Consider the following 18325-nt stretch of genomic DNA (forward strand, 5'->3'; position numbering starts at 1 on the left):
CCATCGTGGTCGCATTTTCGATGGAGGTGAAAATGCATGAGGACCATGTACGTAGATTTAGGTGCACGTTAACGAAACCCAGGAGGTCAACATTTCTGGAGCCCTCTACTACGGCGTCTCTCATAATCATATTTTGTTTTCAAGACATTAAACCCCAACAGTTATATTATTATTATTATTATTATTATTATTATTATTATTATTATTATTATTATTATTATTATTATTATTATTATTATTGTCAAGGTTGCTTTGCTTAAAATTGTCATTATCAGATAGCAACCAAAGTGCACTGTGTGCACTTTTATCGCAATTGACCCCAGATCAGATCAGGATAGAGCTTTGTGACCACAGTTGACTTCCTTTTCATATCTTGTGCAAGTAAGCAAGCCAGTCATTTTCAAGGAACTCAACCCCATCAGGAGTGCATTTTATCATATTCTTATAAGATCATTGCTTTGAGATTTTATTTTGCACCAGAGAGTATCCTTCTTGGCGAGGAAAAAAATAAGCTCAAACTTCCAAACCAAATTGATTTTTCTGGGTCTTGGTAATGAAAAGGCAGATGAGCGCGCACCAAAGGCTACAAGTCACTACAACAGTACCAGTTAAAAGCAGCTTTTGAGCTATTTGTTAGCTCATATGAAAATCGCATTGTGGAAGGGACAAAGTAACGAACTTCATCTTATGAAGCCTGAGGAAATTTAGTCATGATCAAGAGCATTATATTAAGATCATTCTGTGCTGTCAAGTTATATATAGGCCATACCCATTTGGTGCACATCTATGTAGAAACCTCTTAGCCGTTTTGTTTCTTGAGAGTTTTTCAGTCTAAAAAGTTTATTTAAAAAAAATTTGATATTGAATATTTTGCTTCTAAAAAGCATGTTTTGATTGACAAACAAAAAATTGCTGAGTATGTTGAGGCAAATTAGCATAATGAAGTGCATAATGATGGTGTCCTCTGAACAGTCTTCCTTGTCTAATGAACTGCTTATCCCGATGTCATCATCACTATCGCTCTCGCTTCCATAATCAAAGTAAACTTCGATATCTGAATAATTGCCGCCTGAAAAGCTGGACGAGGGTGAAAGGCTTCTTTTCTGCGACGATGCACGAGAAACGCACGCATCGCCTTCACTGGATGCCATTTTCTAAACGCAAGTCGCGAAAAAATGTGAAATGGTGGTTAAAATGAAATTGCCAAGCAAGGGCTGCCATCTGTGAAGCGACACACGAACTAGCTTGGAAACGAGGGAGTCTCATTCAAAATGCTCATGGGGGATATTATCTCAAGCGGATGAGCCACGCTCGTCCAAAATGGTTGAGGGGGTTAACGAAACAGCTGTCCATATGTAGCGAATGCCTAGAGCTGCTTACAATGCTCATTTTGATTTTGAGTCTGTAGTATTGAAAAGCAAGGACGAAAATATTTTCACAAGTTAGATGGATGACACGTGCCCCATCATAATGTTAGGTGAAAACCTGCTTATTTGACTGTCTGACATTTTTTGGCCCTTTGCGAAAGGTCTTTTATTTAAAGAAACTCTTGAGCAGGACTCAAGCTTTGTGGTCTTTGAGGAAATTGCCCATGTTCGAGGTTGTTGTTTGGCTTGTGCGAATAGTAAATTTTAGGTTAGAAGTGAATTCGAAGCGAATAGTGATTTGGTCGAATAATTTTGAATCTAATTCGAATAGTATATAGTATCGCATATTATAAAGAAAAATGAGCAATTTGTCATTACCCAACTAACCTGCACAATATATATTTTTTTTAATTGAAACAGGGCATGTGCAAATGTCATTCTTTTTGGTTCAATGGAAAGTGGAAGCTACTTTGAATAGTAGCAGGATTTGACTTTCGGTAGAATGCAAGTGATGACATGTAAAATATGTTAGGTTATAAAGTTTACTTTACTTTACTTAGAGCATATAAGCCGGTATAACGAGCCTTTAAACTTCAAAAATGATGAATCGATGTGAGGATAATTTCCCCTGGGTAGATGTATTCACGGCATAGCGCCCCTGCACTACAGTGAAACCACCTTTACAGGGGGTTACATGATGTTCATTTCGAATACTTCGAAGTTTAGAATAATTTAAATTTGGTTTCGAAGCGAATTCGAATACTGTAATATTTGTTCGAATATTCGAACTGCTCGAATATTCGCACAAGCCTACTTGTTTGCATTAGCTGCTCATTCATCATCCGACCACTGTGCTCACTTGATGTCAACGTCAGCCTACCAGCAGCACAATGAGAAAGCCTTTTGGACATCCTGGATTTTCTAGATTTTTTTTCCACATCGATGTAGGTTGAGCACCTGCAATTGTGAAAATAAACATGTAAAAACAGGATGGGATCGATTCGTTCCGATTGCTTATTGAACCCTGCGCTGCCATTCATGGAATTGAGAACTCCTGTGCTAGAGCAATAAAGCTAACTATAGCTTATGTGGCTTACATAAGATTTTCTGTAATGTTTTGTGCTTGGTACATCACAGCTTTGGTTACTTTTGAGCAATAAGTGGTAGAAACGGAGCTTGTAGTGCAGTAAATGCTCTCTTTTACTTTTCATGTGTTTGCAGAATTGATATACAAGGAAGTCCTGGAGTATGAGCAGACTCACAACAGCCTTGGAACTCCTGGTCGCAATGCTTTGCATGGCTCCTCACAAGGTGTGGTACAAAATACTACAAAATGATGGCATTGTAAAACCCGAGTGTACTGCCGGGAGGATTTGCATCTTAAAACCACTGTGCCCGGATTCAGAACTATGTACTACAGCTTCTGCAGAAGGCCTTTATTTTATTTTTTTTTCTTTTATCTTTCTTATTTTCGTTCATGGTATAGTACATACACGAATCAAAGAGCATAGATATTTTATTTTAAGAATTAGTGGAGTTTGTAGCTGAGCTTTTACTTGCTTCAGTACCTTTGCAGTAAGGCAGTCTGTTGTAGGCATGAGGTTGGGGTGTCACTTCCTGGCTGTATTGGCTGAATACAATGTGCGGATGGTGTGATAGAATGCCCATGTGCCATGATTTTGGTGCACGTTGAAGAACTTCAGTAATCAAAATTACCGTATTTACTCGATTCTACCGCGTCCTCGATTGTAACGCGCACCCGTTTTCCGCGACCAAAAAAAAAAAAAAAGTAATACATCGATTGTAACGTGCACCCATTTTTCGTGAGAGAAAAGAACAAAAAAAGTCCGTAGGAGTCAAACTTCGCACATTCAGAAGAACAAGTATTTGGGTTTTAAAGAACTGAAGTTTCAAAAAAGTAAAACACAAAGTCAAAAAGCAGGCCTTGCCGCTAAAACTGTCACCACAACGGCGGCGATACGAGTCGCGTAGGATCAGTCCTCGTCGCTGTCGGACAACTCCTTGTCGCTGTCAACACTCTTCGATTTCGGGAAACCGGCCCTGCTTTGGTCCACTGAAACCTTTTCGTGAAGCTTTGCTGTAAAAAATCTTCTGCTTCTGTTTGCGCCAGTCTCGCACGCACGTTTTCGGGAACTCCGAACTATATCCGAACCAACGTTGATCCGAACGACCGCGATGCGGCCCGATTTCCGTCCGTCTCTCTGCACATGTAATAACTATTCTTTTAAATGCGGCATTGTGGTACACTCGTCGAGTATTGGAGTCGGCACTTCCATACCGTCGATGCGAACGCAGAACGGGATGACAATCTCCTCAGCACACGTACGAACTGAAAAAATGGCAGAAATGGCCAAGGCGCGTAGGAGGCGGCCATTTTGAAATGTCGATGGCAATACGATAACAGAGTTTTTTTTTTTTTCGGTACTCGATTCTAACGCGCATGCGATTTTTGGACTCGTTTTTCCGGAAAAAAGGTGCGCGTTAGATTCGAGTAAATACGGTAATCTGTAGCCTTTCCACTATGTCATCTTACTGTCTCAGTGTTGTGTTCGATTGGTCACACCTTGTCAACCAATAATCAGCTGACCTATAGGTGGTGAATTTAGTTAGTGACTATTGGAGTAATGAATTCAACTCTGAAGAGTGAGAGGTTCTCTGGGTAGCCTGATGCCTATGTCACAGGTTCACGCTTTTGCATAAATTCCATTGATTGAAAAATCTGGCAGATCCCACGCGCTGTGGGAATCGATGAAATGCGAAGCAGTCATCAAGGAGCTGCATACATTTCATTGTTTGTCTTTGAGGCAAATGAAGGCATTCATGTCATGACATGTAGGTCACTATCGCATGTTCGTCATGCATGTATGCATGTACGGTATGGTACATACCATGCTAATGAAACATATGCTGTCAAACCCGTTTATAACAAACTTGAAAGTACCGCGAGAAGCGGTCGTTATATTAGTAGTTTGTTGTATGTGGATTCTCCCTTGAAAACATGCACTTAGCGACCAAGCTGTTTGTTTTTCTGCGCATTTTTAATAAAATGTGCTAACCCCCCTCCGGTGACTAGTTAAGCCTTTTCGTGTCATGAAGCGACACCCGATGCGTGCTCATGGGAGATTAGACAGTTTTAGAATAGTATAGGCAAAAGCTTTGCATTAGCGCTTGTCACAATTGTGTACATGTCATACGCTATCCTTTTGTGGGCCCCCGTTAAGTGTCGGAAATAGCGGGCGACCGCAACAAATGCTGTCTTGGCGTATGCTATTCTAAAACTGCCTAATTAAACCGCCTTTGCAATGAATTGACACCATTTCACTGAAGCGCGGTACCGCCATTTAGAGCTGATCATCCCTGGCTAGTTGCGTGCAGCGTGTCGCCTACTCGGCTCATGCCGTCACAGCCGGGCTGCTTGCTGTATACCGTATGTGCACGTCTGTGCATTCTTCGTACCTGCTTCACTCAGGATGTTCAACGCGGTGAAGACAAGCATTTTGCTAGCAAAGTGTACCCTATGCCTCTGCACAGTCCTGCACAACGAGGTGCGGTGCTTGGGTTGTTGCCTAATAAACAAATTGGCCGCGTATCTGCATGCTTCGCTGCAAATGTCGTGTAAAGACGATAGAAGAGGCGCTGTGTGAGATATGGACGCCATCTGGCAATACGTCGGGAAACATGAGTGCTGTGTTGCGTGCTGGTAGTCCCGGCGCAGCAGCAGGCGAAGACCGGCGGTGACCAACGCGACCGGCGGGGACGCCAGCCAGCCCGAAAACGCGGTTTGGCGCGAAGCGCTGAAGCAGAGAAACGTCCGCACTCAACGAGTACTCTCCACACACTCTTTTATTTACACGTCGCCTGGGTAAAACAGGAACGCCAGAGCGGCGCCCACAACCGGCAGCCTGAAGGCCGCCCACAATGCTGCTTTTTCATTTTTAAAATATTTTTTTTCACCTTCTTGGCCTTCTCAAAACTAAAGTTTTTCAACACCAACCCATGGCATTCGTACAGTGCAATACAGAACCGAAACCGAAACACAACAATGAGCTCGTGCGAAGGGCACGGAGGACGGCAAATTTCAGCGCAGTTGCATTTTCAGCTTTGTTGAAACAGCGCTCACTAGACGACGACGAAGTAAAAGAAGGCACAGGACAGGCGCTGCCTGTCCTGTGCCTTCTTTTACTTCGTCGTCGTCTAGTGAGCGCTGTTTCAACAAAGATGAACGCATACCAACTCGCTCAAGCTTCCATTCTTATGCATTTTCAGCGCAGCTTAAGAAACTAGGGTCCTTAAAATTACTTATGTATGCATTTTCTATTAAAGGAACACGTCACCTAATACTTACCTAGTGATGTTGCACCTCAGATATGCATGATATTTACTCTCTGATCGACAACGTTCACAAGTATGAACAGCCGCACCAGTTCAAGACGGCTGGCCCTTGGGCAAGTGGTTCAACTTTGGCCGAGTGGCTGAATCGAGGGACGTGCCGACAAACAGAAAGACAGACAGAAAGACAGACCAAAATTTCTGCGTTTAAGTTCCCCAAGAAAGACTATCTTCTTTAAAAATGCAGTGTTACGCTCGCTGTCAGTGCATCGACATTTCTTGGTGCCCGTGCTGCTCAAGAGCGGGGTACTTTCGGTTTTTTCAAAGCGACACGCACTTAAAGGGACACTAAAGCAAGTAATTTATGTCAGAGTGAAAGGTCAATGTGTGAGAACGTCTAAGACGTCAATAGTACCAACAGCAGTGCTCTAGTAATCGAGAAATTAAGGTAAATGTAGGACACGATATGTGCCACGAGTGGGACATTTTGGAAATGATCTCGATGACGTCAAAGAGTCACGAGGACAATTATCCATTACTAATCAAACTAGTTGCAATAAAAAAAGAACCTTCGGTTCATCACAAGACGTAATAAAGTGCTGCCCGTTCGTTTCTGTTTGACTCATGGAAAAAAGAACCTCTTGGCGCTACCATTGGGAATGACGAGAGTGGTTCAAAAGTTTCGTTTTTGCCGATCTGCGCGTCTTAGTGGTAGTTTCGGTATCGCGTACTGCTGCGTGCGCTTGGCTCTCGCTATTTTCGCCCTGCCAATACTCTACTTCTGCTGCTGCTGGCCAAGCTAAGCTTCGTTACAGCGAACTATACAGTTTCAGAGTGGCCCGTGGCTGCGTCTGGGCAAGGTTGATGGCAGCTGTTGCGCAAGAAACCGTAGCTTCAGCGGCCGGGCAGTAAAGGCGGGCAACATTGGGCACGGCAACTGCTACGTCAGAAGGCCCGTTCAGGCGGGTGATTTGAAGTGCACTAACGCCGTGCGGACCACTAAAACGTGATTTTCTTTCAAAATAAGCATTTCCTTGGCACGAAACAAGCACTGCGAGGTTTCTGCAATGCTATTGCAACAATCGTCGACTTAATATTTGCCTTTAGTGTCCCTTTAAAGCGGTCTTGCACAACGCGGCAGTGGCAAACTTCCAAACGGCAGCACGACACACTTGTATTGTCATCACTCCGCACAGTTTACGCTACACACGCAGCCGAACAGATACAGTCGAACCCACATATAACAATCTATCGGTTATAACGACCATATTTGGGTGCACTTACGATTTTCCTATGCTAACACATACAGCGAACATTTTTCAAAGCCTCCTACTTTTACAACGAACACTTCAGACACGGTCGCGGTAAAAATATGGCGCATACAAAGCGAAAAAAAAAGTTAAAAGAGGCCTTGTAAAGCGTGAGAGGGGCACGCGCTCGCGCGTGCCCCGCTCCAGTTTACTCGCGACTAAGGTATCCCTGATCGGCGAGCACCACACGCAGATTTCGGACGCTGCGAGCGAGGTCGCTCACTTTCCAGGCGTTCCTCCAGTGGCAGAATGGCAGTGAGGAAAAAAAATAGTAGGCAGCATGAAGCCTTGCGGTCAGCTTTCGCACGGTAACCTTTCCCGACGCCGTTCTCTGCAGCTACGACCGCCTGCGATGAACCAAACAATGCCTTGGAACGCAAGAGGGCATAAATGCAAGAAGTGATAACCGCAATAACTTTCCATCGCAAAAAGGTTCACTGCGTCCCTAAACTCGTCGACGCCACAATGTGCCGCAAAAGGTCATCCGTCTTTTCGGTAACGGCAGAGACCGGCCGTTCGGTATTACGACTGCCGTGCGATTACGGCGATGCATTCGCGTATAGGCATCAGAAAAGAGCGAAGGCGAGGTGGCGGCCGTCAATGGACGTGCTGCTCGGCTGTGCGTGTTGCGTACGCCGTACACTGCGGATTGACGGCGGTACGAGCGCGCTGCTGCGGTTCGCAAGTTCGCCATCGCCGCGTCGTGCGAGACCGCTTTAAAGTGCGCATCGCTTTGTAGAAACGAAAGTAGCTCGCTGTTGTTGAGTGGCGCGGGCACCGAGAAACGTCGATGCACTGACAGCGAGCGTATACTGCGTGTTTGACTAGGTGACAACTCAAGTGCGCCGCGCATCGTCGTGCAGGGCCGCGAGAGCATCGCGGAGACGTCGAGTGCGCGTTGCTTGCAAAATGCTTGTTTTCGCCGCGTTGAACGAAGAGGCTAGTCGCCACGCCCATGCACGGTCCGGAGTGAAGCAAGCACGAAGAATGTACAAACGCGCGCATACGGCATACAGCAAGCAGCCCGGCAGTGACTCCGCAAGCCGACTAGGCGACGCGCTGCACGCAACTAGCCAGGGATGATCGGCTCCACGTCGCGGTCCCGCGCTTCGGTGAAATGGTGTCAGCTCATTACAGAGGCGGTTAATTCACTCGTGAGCACGCAGCAGGCGTCGCTTCACGACGCGAAAAGGCTTAGCTTGTCACCGAAAGGGTTGTTAGTACTTTAATAAAAGTGCAAAGAAAAAAAAAATGGCTTGGCTTCTAAGCGCCCGTTTTTAAGGGCGAGTCCATATACAACGAACTACTGATATAACGACCACTTTTCGCGACACTTTCGAGTTCGTTATAAACGGGTTCAACTGTAGCTGCAGATGACTATGATAAGGTTGTCGGCGATAAGTCATAATGGCACATTTATCGCCTGCCGCCACCTCGCCTTCGCTCTTTTCTCATGCTTATCCGTGAAAGCATCGCCACAATCGCGTGGAAGATCTAATCATTGATCGACCGGTCTCTACCGTTACCGAAGAGATGGTACGTATACCCTTTGTGGCAGATTGTGGCATCGACGAGTTAAAGGGAGCAGTGAACTTTTTTTTTATGCAACGAAAAGTTATCGCGGTTATCACTTCTTGCGTTCCAAAGCGTTGTTTCGTTCATCGTAGGCAGTCGTAGCTGCAGAGAATGGCGACAAAAAAGGTTGCCTCGTGAAAGTTGACTGCAAGGCTTGATGCTGCCTCCCATTTCATTTTTTTTCCTCGCTGCAATTCTGTCACAGAAGAAACGTCCGAAAAGTGAGCAACCTCGCTCGCAGTGTCCGAAATGTGCATACAGTGCTCGTCGATCGAAGGTATCTCTGGCCCGTATTTACCAACCAACCTTATGTTTATCTTTTGCCCTCCTACCTTTTCAGCACCTTAACGCATTTCATAAACGAACCTTATGCCTCAGTTCATCTTTTCCTTAACCTTGAAAAGGTGGTGTTTTAAAATGTAGCCTGGCAGGTACCTTAAGGTGCCACTTATGCGGTGTGCTATGGCTCAATACTCAAGAAGCTTTACAAAGTCATTAAAGAAAAGGTGACGTGCGCGATCAGCATCCATATGTGCAATCAACTCTGCGAGTGTTGAGGAACCGTCAAAATTCTGTGGAAGAGTTCATTGACGGTGTGTTAATGAGCAGATTCTGCTAGCGAGCACTTCATGCCCCCGAGCTTGCTGAAAATGAGCCCCCACTACGTCCGTTTTCCTGTGCCACCACTCCTTCAGCTGCTGGTGGCGCTCTGTTTCTACGGCGCAGGCACTTTTCAAATTGTGAATGGTGAGTTGGTGGACATACCTAGCCACACTGCCCTGCATTATTAAACATGTGGAAAAATCAGTGTAGGTACGGCGCAGAAGCGAACGTGTTTCACTGCAGTATGGAATAGTTTTCTCTTTTTTTTTGCAATCGCAAAGCAGCTGCTCGGTGCGCATCCGCACGTCGCTCTTGCTGCTTTGAGCTGCTCCCACTTCCTTGTGTTGTCCTTCACTAACACCGCGTGCTCTCACGATGTTTCACTATCCCAATGCGACGCTTTCAAGTTGATGAGTAGTGCTGGATCTTCAGTAAAAATCAATTTTCGTCTTTCTGCTGCACTCAATAAGAATATTAATGAGAACTAACAGTCAATAATGCTACGGAAAGTATAGGGGATGTTATTTGTAATAATTAGGATATAAACGTTAAGAAAGTAAAGTGGACGAAAAGATAACTTGCCGGCGGCAGGGATCGAACCTGCAGGGACCGATATCGGTCCCTGCCGGCGGCAAGTTATCTTTTCGTCCACTTTACTTGCTTCACATTTATATCCTAATTACTAGAAATAACATCCCCTATACTTTCCGTGGTATTATTCTCTGTTAGTTTCCTTCACTCAATAACAAGGCATATGTATGACACACACAAACATGCACACACGCAGGCAGACGGAGAAAAACCACTCGCAACTTCATGCATCTGTCGGTGCCCTCGTAGAAACGAGCGCTTCGTGGACCGGTGCGTCTGTCTCGGCGTGCTGCGGCGCGTCTACACGAGCCGCTGGTTGCTATGACCATGGTAAAGCTTTAACAAAGAAAAAGAGCACACGGCACGGACAGACGAGACGCGTTCTTTTCTCAACTTGCCCGGGCATTCGTTCCTGCATTTGTCTTAATGTTTGGAGGAGCATGCAGCTATTTTTTCTTGCTAATAAACCAACAATCAGCCAGGAAAAGTTCATAGCCTCGCTCCGATGCTCGTTCCTTATGACGACAAGGCTGCCTTAAGACCGAATAAGGCGAGTTTATGAAATGCACTGTGACCTTTTCTTATCCTTAAACTTTTCTCGTCCTTATGAAGGGTGCCTTGTAGCGCTAAGTTAAGGTTGGTTTGTGAATACGGGCCTTAGTTGCGAGTAAACTGGAGCAAGGCATACGCGAGCGTGAGCGCGTGCCTCTCTCATGCTTTAGAAGTCCTGTTATAACTTTTCTTTCACTTTGTATGTGCCGTATTTTTACCGCGACCATGTTTGAAATGTTTGTTGTAAAAGTAGGAGGCTTTTAAAAATGTTCGCTATATCTGGACGCAGTTTCATAAGTAGCATATGAAAATCGTCAGTGCACCGAAATATGGTCATTATAACCGATAGATCATTATATCTGGGATTGTTATAAGTGTGTTCGACTGTATTCTGGAATATACATGACCTGTCATTTATGTTCGTTATGCACTCATGTCATGTCTTACCAATTTTGGCATATATCCACCAGTTAAAACGGCCGGAAGCGTACCAGGACAGTGTCATGTAAATCGTGCTCTGCATGACATGCATGTCAGAATTTGCATGTTAGGACCTATCATTTATGTTTGTCATACAGTCATGCCACGCCATACCAATTTTGGTATGCAGTCAACTGCCGATTTTTTGGACATGCTCGAAAATTCGGATGCTTTCGCGGCACCGTCACCAGCCCCATAGACGTCAATGTATGAGAACATCCGAAATTTTGGACGCTGAAACTCTTTGGCGTTCGATCTTTCGGACTTTCTGCCCAAATTGCAGATCCCAAAGACATTAATTGAAGCCCCCACCTCTGCCGCGTCTATCATCTCGAAGATTCAAACCAGCGCTTTTGCGAGTCGATCTGTTTGCAACTGTAGCAGAGTCCGAAGGTAAGCTTTGCCGCAATGCCGAAGTGTTATGGGGTGAAGCAGACCAGAAATTCAAAGGGGCCGCTATCACGGTGCCGTGCGGTGATGTCCTTACGGATAAACAGCGGAAATGCACGGAGGCGTGAAGGCGGCAGGTGGCAAACACGCCAGTAGGGCTTAATCGCTGACAACCCTTACGATAAGCATCTTAAGTTAACTGCTGGGTAGTGCATGTGGCCTAGCGCAGTTGCACAAACCCAAACGCGCCGTGCCGCCATTCATGCTGCCTCTTTGTGCGAGACGGCTAAGTGCGCCGCACAAACGTGTTGCCTTCACGAACGAAAGCAGCTCGCCATTGCCACGCCTGTGTGCGGTTAGAAACAAAGTGCGCTTCACGATCCCTTTCATGACAAATGCGTGCATACGATGCAGCAACAGCATAGTGACGGCGTCAGCTTAGCTGGCGATGCGCTGCACATAACTAGAAACGATCGGCTTCACACGACAGCAAATGCTGCGTATCGGCGGAGATTCGGCGATGTATGTGCGTATCATTTACATGCACACATGCATTGGGGAAAGCCAGACGAGTCGTCCGCTCTTCCGCCACAGTATTTGTGTTCCGCATCATCGTTTCCAAACGATCCATGCGAGAGAGCCGTAATCCATTCCGCGCTTTGCTGGTATCAGCAGCGCTCTTCACGAGATGCAAACTTGCAAGTGGCTGTTGGCACGTAGTTAAGCGGGGTTTGCGGCAGGTACCGAATGTATTTGCGAGAACCTGGGCACGCACCAAAACGCCTGATAATTGTACCGGGAGGCATTTAAGCCACTTCGGACATGGCTGTGGTGATTTGACCGCTTGAGTAGAATAAAAAAAGCGTGAATTTCTTTTTATTGCGATAGCAATTATATGGACAGTCTCGGCTGAATTTTGCCGTCGCCGTCGCCGTCATGCACCGTATATGTATAAGTATATATATATATCTAAAAGCCCCAAAGAAAAATAATTCATAAAAATGCTCCCGAAGCGCGGAATCGAACCAGGGACTTCTTGCTCTGCAGCGAGTGGCGCTAGCCACTACGCCACGAAACGCAGATCCTCCACGTAGGTAACGGCGAGCGTTATATACACACCATTTACCGCTGGAGGACTCGGAGACGGCTGCGCTTATAAGCGTTTCTTCATTACCAGCGAGATGGCGTTAGGAGAACGACGGGCGCATTTAAAAGTCGTCGGCGAGCTCGCTCGCTTCTTCTTATTGCGCAGGGAGAACCTTGCCCTTCCGCTGTCTGCTCGCGTGGTTTTCTGGTGGTGAGGGGAAGAGGGTTGTTTCTTGCTTTCACCGTGGTATCCGCGCTCATGTTACGGAGCGTACGGAAGTCGCTCGATCTCAAGGGACGCCGCTAAATGAACAAGCAGACGATGAGCGCGAACTATCAAGTGTCACAGCTCGACACTTGAAGCACGCTAGTTTTCTTCGCTGCTTCGGCCGCCTTTGCAACAGGAGCGCTGTTCAAACTGAGAGTATCCATTGGCGAGCCTCACTTCTTATAGCATTAGTTTCCTGCTATCGCATTCATTGCTTCGCCCTTGCGGCGAAACTGTGACTTTTTTTGGACTGCCCGATTTTTCGGATGGTTTCGCGGTCCCTAGAAAGTCCGAAAAATTGGACGTTGACTGTATATCAAGCCTACGAAGTGGCTATGAGAGCACAAAGCTGTAGCCGAAGTTCAGAAGTTCACTAAGTATTGCTTCGCATTCAAAATAAACTGCTGTTGAGTGAAGTTCACTGTTGAACTGGCATGTCAGCTGCTCAAACTCTGCCAGCGGAAACATCGGCCATACTACCCTGTGCTAGCACAAAGTATGGAACTAGTTCTGGCCATTTACAGACTTGCCCCAGAGTTAATCAAGTGATGACAAAAGCTTGATCATTCCCTTGGTTGGTATATTCCCAGACTGAAGCACCTTTTCTTGGCGAGGCCTGGTCATGATCGAAGGCCAACTTTAGAGCAAAAACAAAAGGTTTCTAGCAAGGTCACTCGTGTTTAGAGACAACTTCCGGGGTTGTAATCGGGCTTCAGTAGGGAGCCCTAGTTGCGTTACATGCAGGCCACATCAATTTGAAAATTGCCACCATCTCAAATGTGCCAAAATGCTTTGTTTTTGGGGCCACAAGTATCAGAGTTCAATTTCCATCTGTGAGAAAGAGAAAGATGCAGTTCTAGTTGTCAGACATCAGTCAGCAGTTCAGGTTCACTCTTGAGTAACGGGTTTGCTTCTTACTGTCTGGCCTATAGCAGCACCCAAGTTCCCTGGCTGTGAGCTTTTGTGTCCAGGTCACCCACAATGTGGCATCCTACGTCCTAATATTTAAAGCTAGTGTTAGTGCGTCGCCATGCATCGGAAGTGTCGCATAAATTGAGCCTAGCAGACCGTGTGACTATGAATTGTACCTCTCACATTCATAAAGCTGAGTGTGCAACAACATTCCGGGCTGCTAAAGACACAATGGAGTCCTGCCACAATGTTCGGCAGAAATGTGGCAGTGGGCGTCAACATGGGTGCATCCACGTCGAAGGCTGTCATGCTGGCTTAACACCGTGCAAATTCTGTTTCTTAACATCCAACCGAACTGCAACTGCAACAACTTCTAGACATGTTTTGCATTTGGTGTTATGAATGATTTCCGTCTGAGAGGAATCAACCATCATTTTTTTTTGTGTACTATTTAGGTATTCAAGAGTTGCCTCGTTTGGCTTCACATCAGTATGGATGAGGGTAGGAGCTGCTAAGAGCAACTTATGTTTAACTTTGCCTGTGGTATATATGGAATATTCTTGTTGCTTCTTTTTTACTATATTGCATGTTTCGTAAGTCATTGCAGATTGTGCATTTTTTTTGTTGCCAATGTATGACGCGCCCTGTTACATGTGCAGATGGTGCAATAGAAGTGATAGATGGAGACCAGTCTGTGGACCAGTCATCCAATGGAGGGGCTTCAGCAAACAGCTACCATCGACGGCGTTACCAATCCTAGCTTCATGGGAGGAACTGTGACAGCTGGGGTAGACGCACCCAGGAAGCCTCTGGAGGAAGAACTCGTGCACCACCTGTTCTCTCGCTGTCCATCTCTGCAGTTTTCTTCTCCATAACCACGAGCTCAACGTTGCTTGCCTTGATTTTCACAACATGGGGCCATGGAGTGATCTTGAAGCCTCACACGGTGGGCATGCTTGCCGTTGGGCAAGTGGTTTTATTTAATAAGTTTTGCCTTATTACAACTTCTTTTCTCCCATTGAGGTGAAGTGAATGGATTATTTGACAATTGTCTTTAAAGATTTGGACAGTAGTAAGGGTTGTAATTCCGTATGCTGATTGCGGTGGGCACTATAATGTGCTGCAATGTATAAGGCTATGGCAGTATCCCCAGGACGAATGTATCTGGAGAAAATTTTTTTCCCAAGCCAATTCTGTGTGTGCAGGCCATTGTATTTTTAAGTTTTTTTGCAGCTGTATTGTGCAAAGTGGAGTTGTGTTGCTGCTTGCACCCCACAAATGCAGCTCCTGGCATTGGCTTTTTTTTTTTATTGACTTTCATATGACAGTAAACATTGGTAGGAAAGCACACTGCAGGGAAAGCATGCAAGTACCAGTGAAAGCTGTAAGCTCTGTGAAAGGCTTCTCATTGCTGAAAGATGTCTGTTGCATCAGAGCCTTCATGTTCTCTTTTTTTATTTTATTTATTATTTTTTTCCCATTTCAACATCTGGAGCTGCAGTACTGCACGATTTGTGTCATGCCATTTTATTTTTCTTGCTTTTACGTATGGGGACGGGCTTTTAGAAGAATGTGTCTAGTTATGTGTTTAGGCTTCACTGAGTTTTTTTATTCTGAAGAAGATAAATGTATTTAAAATATTGTGAAAAAAAAAGTGCATGATAGAAAAAAAAATAGAATTGTGCTCATTGTGCAAGGTAAATTATTGTCCATTATTATCTCTTCATAACTCAAGGGGTCTGTTGGGAAGAGAGTTATGAAGAAGGGGCCGGCTGATGGGATTTTATTCAGGCCAACAGGTGAATAAATTTCACAGGCATGTTAGTTTTGGCTTCTGTTACAGCTTTTAGCCAGCTAGCATCACTGAAAGTATGATGAAAGCAGTGAGAAAGGAGGGTCTGCTTTCAGCAGGGAATATAGATTGTGGAGCTGTATGCTCACTGTATGGAGCTGAAAATTTGCATGCCTTTAGCTTTTTTGGCAGATTTTGTGATAATCGAAGTGGACTTCTTTGAGGGTTTTACGAGTGGCTGTGTGGCAGAAGGAGCAAGATATGGTGCAGGCCATTGAGGCTGCTTTTTCAGTCTTGAGTGCAGAGGTCAGGCCCGAGGCATGTGGAACCTAGTCATGCAGCATGCAAGACATCCTAGCACAGGAGTTGTCTTTCTTTTTTTTAAAGTAGGATCTGCAATTGCATATGTGTGCACCATCTGTCTCTCTGATTGTTAGTTGGCCCTATTGACTCTCTTCTTTCTTCTACTGTCGTTTGTCTGTATTCTGTTCATTTGGATTTCTCATGTACAAGAGGTTCATTTCTTGTGCTTTTATCATCCTTGTTGTTATACACGAGACTGTTCCCAAGTGCTTGTGACAGTACAGAGGCATTTGTTATGAGTGTGTAAAACTTTTTGTGATGTGTGATTTTGGAAGAGGTGACTTTTTAAACATTGGTTATCCATTCAGGATTGTCTAACTGCTAGAAAGCACTGAACACGGCAATGTTAAAATTGTGCTGTGTTATGATCAAGGATTGCAATTTCAGCGAGGCTCGAACACAGCAGCAGAGTCCTGGGCTTGTATCCATTGCAAAACATGGGCTTGTCAGGAAGCTTTTGCACAGGTGGACAGACAATTTGGCTCAGCTGCTGGTTGTCAGTTAAAAGAGAAGTGTGTGAATGTGTATGTTTGTTTCATGTGTAGTTGAGTGACAGAGCAAGGTTGATAGCTGTGGAACCAGGTCGCTGACAGGTTTGCCAACTAGCTGCAGGGTCTGGGGCACACCCCACAGATGATGCAGTCTTTCTGTTCTTCCTGCTCGTCTGATCGGGTAGGTTAGCCGCCATGTCTGTACATATATATACGCAATAGTCTTACTTCCTCTAGAGTCCCACTAATACGCTCTGTACTGATGGACAAGCCCCTTTTTTAGGTTTTTGAAGGACAGGTGGTGAAAAGTGTTTTTGCCTTTTTGAGACGACGTTGTATAAAGAACAGAAAAAAAACACATTGTACATTTTAATTTTTACTGTGACGCCCATTGGTGAGAGAGTTCTTTTGTGTGTGCATGTGTGTGCATGTGTTTCCTCTGGGGAGATATTTCCCTTGCGTTGGCCTTCACTGGAGCAGCCTTCGCAAGCTGCGCTTGCACCATAGGCGTCGTGTTATTGTTTTCCTCGTTTTTGCGCATTTTATGTTGGTTTTTACTTTTGTTCAACAAAAACCAAGGGAAAATAAATTAGAAAAATTCACTGAACCATGAGTGCTCACGTGCATTTCTTATCTACAAGTCACATGGACAGATGGGAATGTGCGTGGAATGGCCACCTTCACTGGCTAATGGGATACGTTGTCCATTGGCATTAGGCAGTAGCAGATGTCTAACTTTGGATGGCTATCTGTGCCTATGAAGCCAAATCTGCAGAAAGTGCAAGTACTGTGTATGTGATCAGTCACTTTTAACAAACTAGTCCTGCTTCATTTCATTATCTGTCAAGATTTGTGGAGCACCTGCATATGTGTGGCATTTCCCTTTAATGAGAACAAAAGAGTGCAGAAATGACCTGTGCATTTACAAAATTGAAGGTATGTGGGAAATAGCAGCACTCATTTTGCCATGCACGGCCATGCATTCTATGGCTATGCATGGGATTTACAAGAAATGTGTTGTGCAGCAAGCCTCGTCTTCCACCTTGCCTCGACAATCTTATTTTGGTAATGTTTGTAAGATTGCGTTATGGGTTTAATAATCTCCTAATGCAGTAGAATGTATAAGGGATGCATTAAGCATAAAAGGGACAGAAACTTACAAATATGTGGAGTATTGAAGCATCATTATAGGCCCCAATTTTTGCACAGGGGCGTTATGATATATAATGAAGAGGCAGGTAATGGATGTGTCCAACAGCAACTTTGGGCTATCATGAAGTTGAAGCTTATTTTTCTCCAGAATGAGTTTTCTGTGGAGTGAACTTTGATGGGGCTGATGATAGACAAACAATTCTACCGCCTTATGAATAATTCTAACCAGGTGCTTTTGTGAATACGGGCCCTCTTCTGTATGGCTGCCATTGCGTAGCCATAGGGGGTTTGGGGAGTTCAAACATCCCCCAAATTTTTACATTTTGTGTATATTGTCACGTGCGAAAAGGAGGTCCCCGGGCAAGAAATACCACGCTGGCAGAAAGACTGACGCAGGTCTACTAATATGGCCGCGCCAAAACCAACAAAGACTGAGCGAGAGCGCGCGCTGTCCCAAACGACTTCTTCGTTTGCTTTTGCTCGATGCGGGCTCGTGCTTGCCGCAGTTCATCATCCAGGTGGCATTATTCCCCCACTGAAAAAGCATCGCCCCGATGCTCGTGCAAGCGGACATGCATAAGCAGAAAAGACCAAACGGGCACAGTGTGGGCACTTCGTAAAAAAAAAAAAAATGAGAAGGCCGAGGCACAGTCGCACTAACGCGTGAAGTACGGCTTGAGTCGTAGAACGTGAACAATCTCTGGGTAGTGCTTTCGACGTTGGGGTGACATGGTTCCATCTGGGACAACCTCATAATTCACATCACTCATGCGACGCAGCACTTTGTACGGTCCAAAGTAGCGACTCAGGAGCTTTTCGGACAACCCTTGGCGGCGAACCGGAGTCCATACCCAAACTTGATCTCCTGGGTGGTATTCGACGTGTCGATGGCGAAGATTATAGCGGCGGGCATCTGCAGTTTGCTGTTGCGTGATGTGGAGTCGTGCCAACTGGCGAGCTTCTTCGGCGTATTGAGTAAGCTGCTCAGCTTCAGGTGTAAGCGAAGCGTCGTAGTCGTGTGGCAGCATAGCGTCCAGCATGGT

General features: G+C 45.3%; 1 protein-coding gene across 1 annotated transcript in view; it reads left to right on the forward strand.

Annotated features, from left to right (window-relative positions):
- LOC119406104 (stress-activated protein kinase JNK) overlaps window positions 1–16737 on the forward strand; it is a 54007-nt gene extending 37270 nt beyond the window's left edge. The window contains exons 11-12 of the mRNA XM_037672955.1: window positions 2589–2678; window positions 14144–16737. Of these exons, the coding sequence (XP_037528883.1) occupies window positions 2589–2678; window positions 14144–14244 (191 nt within the window). The 3' untranslated portion in view covers window positions 14245–16737. The remainder of the gene's footprint in view (window positions 1–2588; window positions 2679–14143) is intronic.
- The last annotated feature ends 1588 nt before the right edge of the window (window positions 16738–18325 follow it).

The sequence above is a fragment of the Rhipicephalus sanguineus genome, chromosome 1 (assembly GCF_013339695.2).
Source record: "Rhipicephalus sanguineus isolate Rsan-2018 chromosome 1, BIME_Rsan_1.4, whole genome shotgun sequence".
Classification (NCBI taxonomy): Eukaryota; Metazoa; Arthropoda; class Arachnida; order Ixodida; family Ixodidae; genus Rhipicephalus; species Rhipicephalus sanguineus.